Source organism: Schistocerca nitens, chromosome 10, assembly GCF_023898315.1.
Source record: "Schistocerca nitens isolate TAMUIC-IGC-003100 chromosome 10, iqSchNite1.1, whole genome shotgun sequence".
Lineage (NCBI taxonomy): Eukaryota > Metazoa > Arthropoda > Insecta > Orthoptera > Acrididae > Schistocerca > Schistocerca nitens.
This window is the reverse complement of record NC_064623.1, coordinates 69,406,784-69,422,709: the sequence shown is the minus strand read 5'-3', so window position 1 is coordinate 69,422,709 and position 15,926 is coordinate 69,406,784. Positions and strand designations below refer to the sequence as shown.

Genomic DNA, 15,926 nt, shown 5'->3' with positions numbered 1-15,926 from the left:
GCCTATGGTTGGTTTTTATTTGGTCTCTCCACCTTCGTTTGTCTACTTATTGACCTTCTCCCTATTGGTCAATAATTTATTGTTATCTTAGGCATTCTGTTTTCATTCATTTTTTGTGACATGATCTCTCCCTTTGCTGAAAGTGCATCCATATTTTTAAAAAAGGCATTTGACCGAGTAAATAATAAATTTGCATAACTAATAACCTTGATTCGTACTGTCTTTTAGGCAGTGCCCATTGGACCATCACTCAAGGTTATCCACCACTTGCCTCCCACACCTTTATTTCGTTTTGAATACTGATCCATTTGCATATTTCTGTGTCTCTCCCAGTAACTCCCAATACAACTTGGGTTTCGAATGGTTTTTGCATTCAAATTACATCTCTCACTGCTGTGAGAAAAAGCTGGCAAAACACTCTGTCTATAACCTTACCATTTCTGGCACATATCGAGCTCAGTTTTGGAGACCCTATTTGGTCTATCAAAATTGCTCTAGGCCAATCTAATTCTTCTCTTTGTTTATTTTTACAGTCCATCCAGTTGTTGTCTTCACACTGTTCAAATACAAAAGCTCAACAATTTTATTTTTCCTCTGCCCACCTAGTCGAAACCTCTATCAAATTTTCATTATATCTCATCACATCTCTTAGGAGACTTTTATGAATAGTTTTATTTTGTGAAAAGCATTCTATTATGTTCCTGTCATTGTTTAGCCTAGGGTCTCATGTTTCTTTAAAATTGGCTTTAAATGTTTCATCTCCATTTACAGTGTTCAAAAGCTTTAGAAAAGTCCACCTCATTCTGTTCAAATCCACTCCAATTAGTTTTCTTTGAAACTCGTTCTTTTTGAGTAAATGTATCGTGCAAGACACAGGACCAGTGGCTCCACCTCTCAGTAGTTCCTGTGTAGTGCTGCTGCCCTTGTATTGGACAGCTATTTAGTTTCCTTACTCATTAGACCCGATGAGACTACATCTCGTACATCCAGCCTGCCTATACCGGTTGACCCGAGCTCCACTGACAGGGGTATTTACTGAGTATTTTGGTCTAAGGGACCTAATGCCTCCCATGTACTGAAATTGCATTTGCTTTGATTTTGTACCCCTCTTTATCTTTGTATCTATATTGTACTGAAAATCTGGCACAACAGTACAAATGTCGACAGTACAGAATGAGAATCTCGTTTGGAAACAAACTCATGCCGTGCACTCACAGCACTTGCTGTTAACAACAGTAGTGCATACTTAAGCTTCACCAAATTTGTATTAGGTACTGCTCAGTTCTGTCTCAAGTTCAATTATACAATAACAGTGACAGAATGCATGCATAATAATGTGACTAGAAGCTGTGTAGTCAGCAGGGCATGCATGGGGAGAGTGGTAATTGTGGGTGATGAGGGCAGCCACTGCATGGAAAATGCCGAGCGCTGGAGGGGAAGTGTCATTCTAAATTGAAGCCTACACTCAGATTTTTGTAAATATTAAGTGGGGCCTCTCCACACCCACATTTGATGAACATTCAAAAAGATCTATCAATTGTGCTTTGGTTAGTACCGTCAAACTGGGTGATTTCGGACACCGGGACGAATTCGGACAGTATGGCTTATTTGATCTTTGCCACAGCATAGAAACAAAGAGTTACTTATTTTAACATCCGTGCACCAGTTATTTTAAGTGCAAGATTGCATTTATCGCTTTCCACAACTTTTATTTTGCGTCAGTTGTTTCCCTAGGTGAATAATTGACGAACAGTCTCAGTGTTAAAAATCCATGCATTATCGTAAAGTGGAAACTTTCTATTGTTGCGTCGAGCGGGAAGTTATTGTAACTGTAATTGTTGACGCGTTCAGTAGCTAACAGCATTGAGAAAATTTATGTACAAGTTTGTCGAGTTTCTCGTGCAAGGTTATAAAATGACAGTTTTTGCAAAACTGCGTACTGTGTGGGGTGATTTTGGACAATGCCAAGAACATATAAGAGCAGGAGAGGTGCTACAGTATGGTGTAATTATGACCCGGAACTTATAGATAAAGCTGTTTGTGATATTGAGAGAGGTAAATTATCTTACAGAAAGGCATGTGGTTTGTATGGTGTACCTAAATCAACCCTACAAAATAAAGTGCAGGAAGCACATCTGAAAAAAAAATGGGAGGACAGCCAGTGCTAAATAAACAAGAAGGAGAAATGTTGAAGCAAGGTATCTTGAGGGCTGGACATTGGTGATTTCCCTTCACTAAATTGGATATTAGATATTGAGTTACACGCTACCTTGATAAATCTGGCCGAAAAGAGAAGGAATTTCGTAATAATTTGCCAGGAGGAGAATGGGTGCATTTATTCCTCAAACGACAGTCAGAAGATCTTTCCATTCGCTTAAGCGAAAATATTAAACGAGCTCATGCAGAAGTGAACAAAGAGACTGTTAAGATGTTTTTCTCCAATATCAAGGCAAAGCTGGAAAATCTCTCACCTAGCAACATGATCAACTATGATGAAACCATCATTCCGTATCACTTATTTGTAACAAAGGGCTACCTTAAAATGTGTAAAATGTCACCAAAATCAAATAAAAGGCATGTAGAATTTTTAAAAAAGGCAGTAATTTTTTTGAATTCACCCTCTGTATACTGTAACTTTGGACAGAGATTTAAAAAACACATGTGTCCAAGATCACCCCAATCCATGGGGTAACTTTGGACACTTTATTTATCTGCCTCAGATAAATATACCTACACATACACTTTCTGGTTCTGGGATATTTTATTCGTTACACATATATGCTACAACTTCCATAACAATCAATTTAATATAACAATATATACGAAAGTTGCAATCAAAATAACAACAAAACCATCCAAAATCACCCTATTTGACAGTATCTAGAAAGAATTCCATTGAAAATGCAATAGAAGCAGTGATTTATTTTCATCTGGCTTGTTAGCTGTTTGTAACTTTCAGAGAACTGTCGTGACTGTCTAATTTTGAGTAAAACCTACATTTCTCTTGTTGCTGTGTTAAAATTTGTTTCTTTCTTCAAAACGCAGCAAAGTTTACTCAATGTCACTTCACAAACATGTTGTGCAGACACAATTGTGAAAGAATTTTGAAACCGCAGTTTATTAAGTTTATTAACTGAGGCATAGAGTGAAAGTAAGGTCAATAACTTATGAAAAATCCCACAGCATTTCTCGTTTCACCAGCCATTGATTGTCCGTAAAAAATTACAGTCTTTCATTGAAAAAGTCTGTAGTTAGTGGGATAAGAGGGTACATAATGAAGTTTTGCATAATAAATAATAAATTTCGTGTGACTACGGCCTCCCGTCGGGTAGACTGTTCGTCGGGTGCAAGTCTTTCAATTTGACACCACTTCGGCGACTTGCGCGTTGATGAGGATGAAATGGTGATGATTAGGGCAACACAACACCCAGACCCTGAGCGGAGAAAATCTCCAACCCAGCTGGGAATCGAACCCAGGCCCTTTAGGATTGACATTCTGTCGCACTGATCACTCAGCTACCGGGGGCAGACAAGTTTTGCATAATAACCATAAGGCAAAACAGTCTCCTCTTTGCGTGCTATCATTTGCCAAAATCTCATTTTGTTCTCAAACTGTTTATGAAATATGAGGAGTATTGTGGATATTTCATTCTGGCTTCATTGTAGGCACCCAGGATAGGAAATGAGCATGCTACATCAGATCAATTTTCTCTAGACTGGTGACAGATAGAGAACTTCACACCCAACTCTGAGTAAAAATTCAATATCAAACGTTGAAAAATTCTGGTTGGAATGTAACAGTGCTACGAAAAGTATAGCTGCCATATAGCGGAGATGAGTCACTGATGGGCACAACAAAGAGACTGTCAGAAAGTGGGCTTACGGCCAACAAGGCCTTTATCAAAAATAGACAACCTACACACACATACTCATGCAAACACAACTGACACACACACGACCACAGTTTGTGATAGGCTGTGGTCATGTGTGTGTGAATTGCATTTGCTTGAGTGTGTGTGCGTATGCTGTCTATTTTCGATGAAGGCTTTGTTGGCCGTATGCTCACTTTCTGACAGTCTCTTTGTTGTACCTATCAGAATCTCCACTGTACAGTGAGTAGCAACTATCCTTTTCATAATATTGTAAAAATTTAATACGTCAGCTGAATTTCATAAGCAGTGACACATTATATAATATCGACCAAATGCAAAATCATACCAATCCCTATTTTTGATTGCAAACTTTTTTAAATTTCGCATAGTGTCTTACTTAAATGCAGATATTGCAATAACTGTTACCATTAATGAAGTGATGGGCATGCCATCAAGAAGCTGACATAAATGCAGAAATGAAATTTTTTTACCAATTAGTTTATGGAAAATCATTTGAGAAATATTGCAGGGCATGTCCCTCAATTCAGTCACTACATCATGTTGTGGATTGGCCAAAAGCAGGCAAACACTGTCAGTTTTCCATTCTGAGCAAACGAATTAACTCGCCCAGTGCTTCCAAAGAAGACTGGTCACTGTGCATCAGCCACCATATCTTGCATGGACTCCATATATCAGTATAGACAGGTTTACAAATGAAGAGCTGGCCAATATGCATCTCACAAACGGGTTCACTAAGTGCGAAGCTGTGGTATGCTGTTCCTGCAGCGATAGCAAGCGTAGCACCAAATAGCACTATGTTGTCTCTCTGAGAATTGCCTTATGTTCCATGTTGTGGAGGTATTCACAGAAACAAAGCTAACTAGGACTTCAGACTGACTGAATCATAATTAGATTGTTTCTTTGTAATGAACCACTGGAGACCACAGGGCCTTCATACCAAAATACTCAACAAATATCACCGAACAGCTTTTAAAATTTTCTCAGTGGCGTTTGGGTTCATCCTGTGTACGATCAGCACATTTTCCAGCAATGCTTTTTTAACGATGTGTATAAATGTGTACTGTCTCAAAATTAATGGACCTCAATTAAAAAGTAAAGTTCATGTTTTAACAAATACCACTCTTGCCATTGGCTTTTTTTATTATGGCCAGTAATCTCAGTAAGAGTCCTTTTAGGGTAGATGCTAACACCCAGGGACAGGAAAAATTTGTTTTATCTTGCAGCCAAATTTGGTGTTATTTTTTTTGCGGATTTTGGTGTTATTTTTGCATTCTTGGTGCTATTTTTCTTGAAAATACAGTGCTATTTTAGCAAAATTCGGCGTTTTTCCAATTATGCTACTTTTTTGTCTATTTTTGTGTAATTTTTTGCCTTTTTGGTGTTGTTTTCCAATTTTGGCGATATTGTTTCTCAATTTTGATGTCATTTTAGTCAAATACAGAACTGTTTTTTGCCACATTCTGTGATTTTTCCCCTTGCCAGATTTGGTATTATTTTTTGCCACATGCACTTTATTTTATTTTATTTATTTTTTGCTAATTGCAGTACTGTTTGTTTCACAGTTTTGGTGTGAATGCAGGTCACAAGAATATATTTGCTGTTAAATATGCCATACTACATGTTAATGGTTTCTCATTGTGCACAATGTCAGCAGTATTATGTATCTTGGATATGTACTTGTATTCTGCAATATGACAGCTGATCTATAAGACTAGAAAAATGTTTTCTAGATAACGACATGGCACTGACAGGTTAGACACACTTTAACATTTCAACATGCAACTGAGAATGGCTACAAAGCTGAAATCATGATTGCGTAAAATAAATAAACAATTAACAGTCAAATTTAGCAATTTTTGTCCTATTTTTTTTAAAAAAAAGTAAGGTCAAATTGGCTGTGAAGGGAAGAAAACTGTTCCCACTGTTGTGTTGATCCCGGGTGCACGACTTCCCCACCTCCCAGGTGTTTCTCACTTATTTGCCAGACAGAGGTCTCCCACACTCCAAATCCATCCTGTCTTCTTGTCAGTCTGCTGCTCCACTGTAAGAATGCCAGTGTTCACATTCCGTCATCTCTCTACATCAATCACTTCCTTCTTGACACTGTTGTTCGTCCACGGTTCACCCATTCCTGCCAACATTGTTGAATAGTGACATCACTCCTATTCAAATGTCGAGTGATTCACCAATTACTCCAATCCTGCTTCTTTGAGCTCAATTGCACGCCCTCTCTCAAATTTAGATGCCTACGTACATTGTTCACCCACCTGTCTTTGGGGCACATATATTGTTCACGTGCCTGTCTTCGAGGTATAGCTACTCTCCATCTGAGTACACAGAATGAAAGTCACAATGACACCCCGTGTTGACATATCTTCTGTTTATTATCCTTGCCCACTGTGGCATGAAATTGCACTGCATCATCACACATTCATCCATTGACCATCAACGTTTAAAATTTTGAATTTTCTGTTCGTATCTGTACGAACACTAATTTGTGACCAATTTGCATAACTCCTTCATGGGAATACCATATTTTCTGCCACATATGACACACTTTTTTGCCTTCAAAAATAGGCTGGTAGCAAGTTGTGAATTTTGAGCATTCAAGTTGTATAGTGTTCAGTGGATGCACAAACACCATTTTAATGGTTTTTATATTGTTTGTTCAAGCTTCAATTATTACTGTGTTTAGTGTGGAGATCCACTTGTGTTGTACTTACATTGTGGCTGGAAAATGGCATTGCTAAACTATTGCTTTTAAGCTGAAAGTGACTGCCTATGCAGAAGAACAAGGAAACAGGGCTGCAGAAAGGCATTTTGGGCTACCTCCTACCGAAAAAATTATAAGAACCAGGTGGAATCAGGAAGATGTTTTAAAGGAAGCACCTTGCAGTAAACACAATCTGGGAACCAAAACTATTAAATGTCCAAAACTTGAAGCAGAACTCAGTACCTGGAATTTTAGAAAATGGACAAGCAGGAATTTCAGTTTCTGCAAAATTGATCATTCATCAAGCAAAAGCAATATCCACTGACAAAGGAATCGCCAACTTAAATGGTTCAACGTTGTGGTGTTCAAGATTTACAAAGAGTTATTGGCTTTGTATGTGGACCAAGACAAAAATCACAGAAGGTGTCAGCCAAGTATGAAGAACAAATTGTTGAATTTCATTGATTTGCCATTAACACAAGGCGAAGAGAAAAGTTTGAACTTTCACAAATTGTAAACATGGTTGAGACTTGGCTAACCTTTGACGTGCCTTCTAACAGAACTGTGGACTCCAAGGGTACAAAAAGTGTCACTGTTAAAACTTCAGGGCACTAAAAGAATCATTACACAGTCATTTTATCTTGCTGTGCTGATGGAACAAAATTGCTGCCACTTTTGATTTTTAAAAGAAAGGTGCTTCCTAAGAAACAGTCGCAAAAAGCAATAACTGTCTATGTGCACAACAAAGGCTGGATGAATTGATGGTGGATGAATGAAAGCATGGGTAGATAAAATTTGCTCTAGGTGACCTGGAGGTTTACTGAAGAAGCTTGCCCTCTTAGTATTGGATCAGTTTCATTCTTACAAAACAGAAGAAGTTAGAAATAAACCAAATGAATTCAAGACTCAGCTGTAATGCAAAAAGGGCTTACTAGTTTACTTCAGCCATTAGATGTAAGTATCAACAAACCTTTTAAAGGACTTAATGAAGAAGGAGTGGAACAGATGGATGCAGTCTCCAGATTCTGAAACTACACTGTCGGGAAGGAGGTAGAGAGCTAGTATTTCTCAAGTTTGTGAGTTGGACAGAGTATCAAAAGTGAAACAGTGATTAAATAATTTAAACTTACATTTCCTAAATATTTTATGTACATGCATGTATGTGCTATAATTGTCTTGCAGTAGGTGTATTAAGTCAGAAATTTTTTCTGTGAAAAAGTCTTAAAAAGGAGGTCATCTTTTATGCTGGTGCATCTTATACACTGGCAAATCAAGTTCGAGTCTCGGTCCGGCACACAGTTTTAACCTGCCAGGATGTTCCACAACTGATATTTACTGAATGTTGCAGTTTGCATTTTGACTTCTTATTTGCTGAAGGCTGGGGTTTGTGCATAATCTTAATATGACAGTTCATTTCCCACATAACTATGTTTGATACGGCATCAAAAATGGCACCAAAATTGGAAAAAAATAACAATGAAACTGGAAAAAAATCAAAACTGGAAAAAATAGCACCAAAACTGTGAAAAGCAGGTCACAGGAATATATATATACCATGCAGTATGTTAGTAGTTTCTAATTGTGCATAATGTCAGCAATATGAAGTATCTTGGATATGTACTCATACCCTGTAATACAACTATGATTTATAAGATCAGAAATGTTTTTTTGACAATAACATGTCACAGACAGGTCAGACATATTTTAATGTTTCAGTTTTCACTTGAGAATAGCCACAAAGCCAAAATAATGATTGTGTAAAATAAGTGAACAATTAACAAGGAAATGGTGGAAATTTCTTTCAAAAAATTCCATATGACTGTGGCCTCCCATGAGGGAAAGATCATTAATTTGACCATTGTGGCAGTAATCTAGATTGTCCTTCTGAGTGTTCATTAAACTAAGGACAGAAGGGGAGAGTGTTGGAGAATACTCAAAAATTAAATATACTGAGTGATTTAATTGTGCTCTGTGTCCCACCTTGAAGTAAAAAGAAAGCAGTGTAAAATGAAAACATTCATCTCGTAGTGTAACTAAGTATCTTGGTTTATCTCAAGACTTCTTATTCCTTTCCTCAACTACAAAAGTTGTGGCTAGTGACACAAAGGCATCCAGGTTGTAGTATGATGTGTGGTTTTGAAGTGTGATGACCTCGAGTAAGAGAGAGACGTTGATTAGTGCTGCTCTTTGGGTTTACAGAATGCCTCTCCATATTCTGAACTGAACAGTTCAGGTAATGGGAGAGTGGGGCAAGTAGCTGGTTGGGATGTGTTTGTTGGTTCTTGAAACAACATCTGCCTTAATACTCATACCCCCAGCATGTCAGAATGAGGCGAGATTTTGGTTATTCTGTGCAGAAACAAACTTCTGTTGTGCATACTGTTAGATCTTTCTGATTTATGTTTGTGACAGTAATGCTTTCACTAAACATTTTATACGCCCAATCTATTCTGTATATAGTTTGGAAAGTCTATTTACATCACACAGTCTGTCCATTTGATGTGGTACAAACCCACAGCAGCCACTAAGGCTCTTGCCACATACAGTCTGCAGTCTGTACTAGCTAATTTGTGCCTCATTTCAGTTTCAATTTGGCGCTATCATTTATTTCCTCAGTGCATACTGGCAAGCCTTGAAGCAACAGACAGAATGCTATCTTAAATGAGCCGGATTTCTTTCTTTGGCAACCTGAAAGATGTAATTCACTTCGAGCATTGAAAATTGCTCTTCTCAAGAAATTGATTTGAGCTTCCGACATTTTAATTCCTGCCAAAACTGCTTGTCCTTTATGCAACTTCACAATGGTTGTGTGTCACCTAGGATTATTCCTCAGTTACTCAGATTTGATTGTCCATCGGCATGCTCATAAATTTCTGCTTATAAGCTATGTGAGGAACTGTCTTGATAATAAATTTGAACAGTGGGCTCTAGTTAACATCAGGATATTGTAGCCAAAAGCATTTCCGTAGGTATAGTTCAAACCTCCGTTCTTGCTTGGAGTATTACAGTGACAGCCAGTAGAATGGGGAGGTGAGTTACGGATTTATCTGACTATTGTGTCAAGAATTCACAGGCAGGAGCTGTGAGAAAGTCAGCAGGCACTTCCTTGTAAGTTTCATTTATTTTTAATACTTTATTTTTGCAATTGGTGGTACAGTGGGTAACTGGTGAACTGCAAATCCCATGTTCTCAGGTTCCCTCCCTGATCAGCCCTATTATTGTATCTGAAAGTCATCACTTCTTTCACCTCTTGAAATGATTGGTTTTGGTCAAAAATGCCAGGATGCTTCGTGGTTCAGATTCCACATTACACTGCAGGAGGCTTCTTGTACATTACTGGATAACTCAGTTCAAAGGTCACAGGAAGGCAACAGCATACTCTTACCAGTAATTAAATGCAGTCTTCAAACCAATCCTTGAGATGAGGAGCGCATTATTCATTTCTGCTTCCAGCTGTTCAAGAAGTTACTTTAATCCTAGTGTAGCAGTCACATTCCCCTATATTTCTTGCATTCATCCTTAAAAGAACTGAATACGTGTAGGTACAGCAAGCTCATGATTATCTGCATTAATGCAGGTCTAAGACTCTCTAGGTTACCAGACATCATGGATAATCCAAAATACATTAATCTCTAGCACAAACTGCTGTTTAATGTATTTACAAAACATGATACATGTCATATTTGAGAGCCTACTACATTACATATGATTCTTTGTAAGAAACATCTCAAACATGCTTTGTTTCATATCACTAGCTTTCAGTTCACTTTTTCCAGACACTCAAACTCATTTTCTGAAGAGTCAGAACTGTGGTGTAGTCCAAACGAATTTGTCTTGCATGTTCTAATAACTGATAAATACATTTCAATGCTAATTTGTTCATGGTAATGGGTTCCTTGATTACTTCATATACTCTCTGCCATCTACATTTTGTGTACTATATCCACACCGTGAAGCTGCATAAATCTCAGTTCACAAGTGCCGCTGTGTAATTCACAGGTGTTATTATTATCCATGTCTTCACAACTAGAAATTTACATTCTAAATGAAAATATACTAGGTGATTCAAAAAGGGCTTTACAATTTTGGAATAATATGGAAATGTATTGAGATTACTTATAGAATTGGTAGATGTGTCATTTTGTAGCAAACAATCTCAAGTTTCTCATAAAAGTGCCAAGTGTCATTTGTGACTACCATTTCTGATGCAGCAAATGTCCCTGTAGTAATCAGTTTTTTCCCACACTTGCTGCAGCAAATTGGGCACAACTTGTGCAACGGAAGCATAAATTTTTGATCAGATTGGCTGCATCATTTGGTAGGGAAGAAACATACACACTGTCTTTAATGAAGCCACAGCAAAAGAAATCCGGTAGTTTCAAGTCTGGGGAGTGAGTTGGCCACGCGATTGGCCCTTAACAGTCAATCCACTGTCATAGGAACCGATTATTGAGGAAACCTCGAACTTCTGTGAAGGAATGAGATAGGCTTGCTCAGAGGTTTTCTAATACATTTTATGAAAAATTTATGCCGAACAGTTATTGCAGAGTCCATCCCATGAAACTAAAACACACAGTGAGCATGCCCCACACCAGTGAAAGTATCCATTTTAACTGTGAAGTACAATGGTGCATCTGGTCATGGAATGGGATAGTAATACTCTATGTGCATTAAATGTGATGTTGTTTGGTGCAGAATGACACACCTACCAATTCTGTAACTTATCTCAAGAAATTTCTATATCATTCAAAAGTTGTAAAGTAATTTTTGACTCACTCTGAAAATTATAATTATGGTAGGATCCTTCAGGCTTCATGTTTTGGTTTTACAAAAATTGCTTTAACAAACATGGATAATCTGCAAGCCACATAATCTGCACCCAGACAACTGGGAGCTTTCTGTAAACATTTTTAGATAATAATTTGCTCAATGTTTAAACATGTACAGTGTCCACCCAGGCACACCTTAACTCCGTGTCGCATCTCTCCCGCAGTTGCTGCTGTGTGCGACGCAGTCGCTGTTTGCCTGCGACACCTCCTCCTCGTCCGGGGGGAGCGGTGCCGGGGGCAGCGGCAGTGGGGCGGGAGCGGGCGGCACAGGTGGTGGGCGCGGTGGTGGCTCCCCCACGTCGCTGCAGGCCACGCCACCACCCGCACCTGTCCTGCTCGACTGCAAGACGAACCCGCCCACGTTTGTGTTCGTGCAGGGCTGGCAGCTGCTTGCACTCGCCGTCTCGCTCTTCGTGCCACGCAACAACCGCCTTTTGTGGTTCCTCAAGTGCCACCTGCACCGCAGTTCTGACACAAAGTTAGTAGTGCTCATCAAAAGTCTTTTAATCACGATCGTTTTGTCAACTGTTTTTTTGGTAGTATTCTGCTAACTATTGTACACATATAATGTTGTATCACATTTTACAACAAAATATATATTTTAAAAAATCTGTGTTTGAAAATATAATAAAATGGGATAGATAAAAGAATCTGTTCACCAATTGTCGGCTGGATAAAACATAAATAAAAGACATAGAAAAAGAAACACGTAAAAATTAACATAAAATAATACATCATATTATATAATGATTACTTTTTATAATTAAAATAATACATATTACTATAAAATAATTAACAAAAATAATTAGTAAACTAATAATTTCCAAATGTTTTACACAGTAAACTCTCAATTACCTGCAGTAACTGGGGGACTCGAAAACCACGGGTAATCAGATTATGCAGATAATTTCCAATTAAAGTACACATTAATGGAATAGTGTTGTGCAAAAGCAAAATCTAATTACAACATCATAATTGAAATCATTAACTAATGTTTATAATAAATTCTACTGTAATCATCATAGTATATGCGAAATTCGGTACTTACAATGAATACTGAAACAAAATACAGTGCAGCTCTTGCAGCGTTTGAGCAACATATTGTTTGCTACTCTCATGTTGTAATGTGAGAATATCGCTCACCCGCACTCCCAGGCTAAGGGTAAATTTATGGCAGCAAAAAATTAAAATTAAAAAAATATAAAAAGGTTATAATAGAGAGTATGTGTGTGTAGTCACAATATATGTTTGCATTAGAAAGTAAAATTCAATAATTTAAACAAATAAGGTTCAGAAATTTGCACCTCATAACTGTTTTGAGAATAAATCAAACCTTTAATACATTGGGAAGAAACAAAATAGGTGCACTTTTGTGTGACAAGTAATGTTAATATTTTGTTGCAAAATCCTTTGGTGCTATTACAACAGCATGTCATGGGGACATAAATTCAGTTACACATAATATTTTGCCTTGAAGAATCTTATTCCATTCAGACTGAAGTATTCATAGAAATTGGCTTTATTTTAGTATTTCTTCATCCAACAGATCTGTCCAGTGGCTCCCACACTTGCTCTATTGGATTTAAATGTGAACTGTGACCTGTCTGTGTCACAATTTTAATCTAGTCTGGAACATTGTCATTTTGAAATGTCCCATGTTGTGGTATAAGTTTTCCAGCATAGGGTAGCATATATTTTCTTAAAATGTTGCTACAGTCAGGACCTTCATGATATCCTCTAAGCGCACTGAAAAACCCACACCTTTGATGGAGAAATGTCCCCATACCATAATGTTTCATCCTCCATGCTTCATGTTCAGAATCTTGCAGTTTGGGTTGCGTCTTTCACTTGTAGGATGACAAATGCGCTGAATCCCATCAGAATACATCAAATTACATTTAAGAACATTATGAAAAAGTAAGTTGCCACTCACCATAGAGCAGAAATGCTGAGTCACAGATAGGCACAACAAAAAGACTGTCACAAATAAAGCTTTCGGTCCATAGGGTCTTCGTCAAAAACAGATGACAGACACACACACACACACACACACACACACACACACATACACACACGCAAATGCAACTCACAGGCACATGACTGCAGTCTCAGGCAACTGGAGCCACACTTTAAATTACATTTGTTTTCACTGTTCAGTGGCATCTCGGACCAATCATTTGGTGTCCACTTGCAGAATTCTTTAGCAAAGGCTCTTTTCTTCTTTCTGTTTGATGAACTGACAAGTGGTTTCTTTCATGGACAGTGGTTTGTTAAGCTCTGATTGTGAAGTTGACATTTTACTGTAGAAACATGAACATTTACTCCTTAATATTCATTCAGGTCTTCAGTAATTTGTCATACAGTCTTCTGACGATCTGCTACACATTGGTTTCTACCAATTATATCGAATTTAATGGTTGTTTTTCACAGTTATCCTTGTCACAGTTTGTCACTAATATGCCCGCAGATCTTATAGATTTCATTCCAGACACACACTAGTTTGCGTAGATATGCTGAAAGTATGGCCAGTCTCAGTCTATGTTACTGCCTCCTTGAGACATGAAGTATTCTTTAAGTTTTGGTGGTGGCATAATTTGTATCAAAGACTTTGCCTTCGACTGTGAAAGATGACTATTCACAACTGAAGAAAGGAAACCGTAAAATGTTATGTTAAAGCACTTTTGATCTGCAGTTGTTAAGTTTTCATTTTGTATTGAACATACTTGCCTACCCGTGTCATATCTGTTGTCCCATGGAACAAACTCCTAATCTCCTCTAGGATGCTCCCTACTTTATCTTACATAAGCACTTTGTCCAACCCCTTTGGAGTGCCACTCTAATTCAATTTTAAATTCTACTCAAATCCCAACCTCAGCTGCCATTTAGAAAAGGGTTTAATTTTCACCACTGGTTGTGTTTGTCTACTGTCATCAGATGAGCTGTAGTACAATGTAACTGGTACAGTATAAGATACCTAGCTATAACATAATGTTTAAGAATATTTCTTCACATTTTAACCCATTAGCATACAGTACTTGTATTGACATCGTGACACAGCAACACACTTACTTTTTAGCGATTTTCCTTGTTTTTACAGTAACACACTACTGAGTGTCCCACTTGGAAGAGACCCCACAAACAAGCATTTGTCGAAATTATGTTTAAAGGTTTTGCATAAAAATCAGGAACTGAACTGAAATGAACATGTCATAACTTGTTCATGGGGAAATGAAGGTGGATCACAAAAGGTGCTGGAAGTGACCACCCTCAACTTGTCATCACAGTTGAACACGACACTGCAGATCCTCGAATGTTGCTGCCAGAACCTCTGGTGTCATTGCCTGGATTTCACAGATGATGTTCTCTAGTAAATGTTCCAAATTCTGTGGTTTGTTCCTGTAGAGCTTGCCTTTTAGGCCACGCTAAAGGAAAAATAAACTGGTGAAACCAATGGCAAAAAGTAATGTGTTCGTCTTTGTTCATTGACATTCAGTTCCTGAACAACTGCAAACTGGTATGGATGCATGCCAGCTTTCTTTGCAGCTCTGTGACATTCCACATTCCTGAGATAGATACAGAACAGACTGTGTGGGAGAAGCCAACAATCATTGTTTCATGTGTCACTTTTTCTTCTGATAGTGGCAGCTGTCCTGCATTGTGAAGATCCAACACCATTCCACTGCTCTCCACCTTGCTCACTAACTTTTGTATTCAGCTTTTAGATGGTATATGCTGGTCACCAAACCGTTCAACAAACATTCACTGACATGTCTTAATGGAACCAGTGACCACATATTGTTTCACAAGGATCATTCCCTCTTCAACAGAATAACAATACATTGTCACTAAACGCCGTACACTGAGCTCCAGCCACAATGATGCATCAAAACAAACTGTTGCATTGAATGATGTTGCAGAGTGCAATGTTGCCATGTCAAACATCACAAATTACATGGTGCAATTTCAGCAGAATTGCTACATACATTTGTGGAGCCTCTTTTGAGTGGGAGACTGTATAAGCTATATTAGAGTAGTCAGTTTGTTGTATTTCTCTATTACACTGTCAAATATAAACATACATCATTTGTCTGAGTGTGATAATGCTTAAAACACTTGTTCACATGTAGGCAGATCTTGCACTCTTGGTACTTTAAGCAGGATTCTCCATACTGTCCTCTGTCGTAACAGACCTTATGTCTTCTAGCTTCACATGTAGGCAGATCTTGCACTCTTTGTACTTCAAGCAGGATTGTCAGCACAGGTCGTAACAGACCTTACGGCTTCCAGCTGGTGCTGCCCTTCATCAGTTGCCAGTATTTTTATGGAAAAATGTCTTCAGTACCTTCCTTGTAGTCATAATAGATTTGTTCTCTGGCTTGTACATCTGCGAATCTTGTTTTCAGAAAGTCTTATGTTTTTCAGAATTTGTTCTGTCAGGTTGAGACAACAATCTGTGGACCTCAATCTCCTTTTACTGGAGTTCATCATACA

At 38.0% G+C, this 15,926-nt stretch overlaps 1 protein-coding gene across 1 annotated transcript in view; it reads left to right on the top strand.

Moving 5' to 3' along the window:
• Positions 1 to 15,926, top strand: part of LOC126210156 (uncharacterized protein CG43867) — a 462,670-nt gene that overhangs the window by 401,825 nt on the left and 44,919 nt on the right. The window contains exon 17 of the mRNA XM_049939307.1: positions 11,600 to 11,913. Coding sequence (XP_049795264.1) covers positions 11,600 to 11,913 — 314 coding nt within the window. The remainder of the gene's footprint in view (positions 1 to 11,599; positions 11,914 to 15,926) is intronic.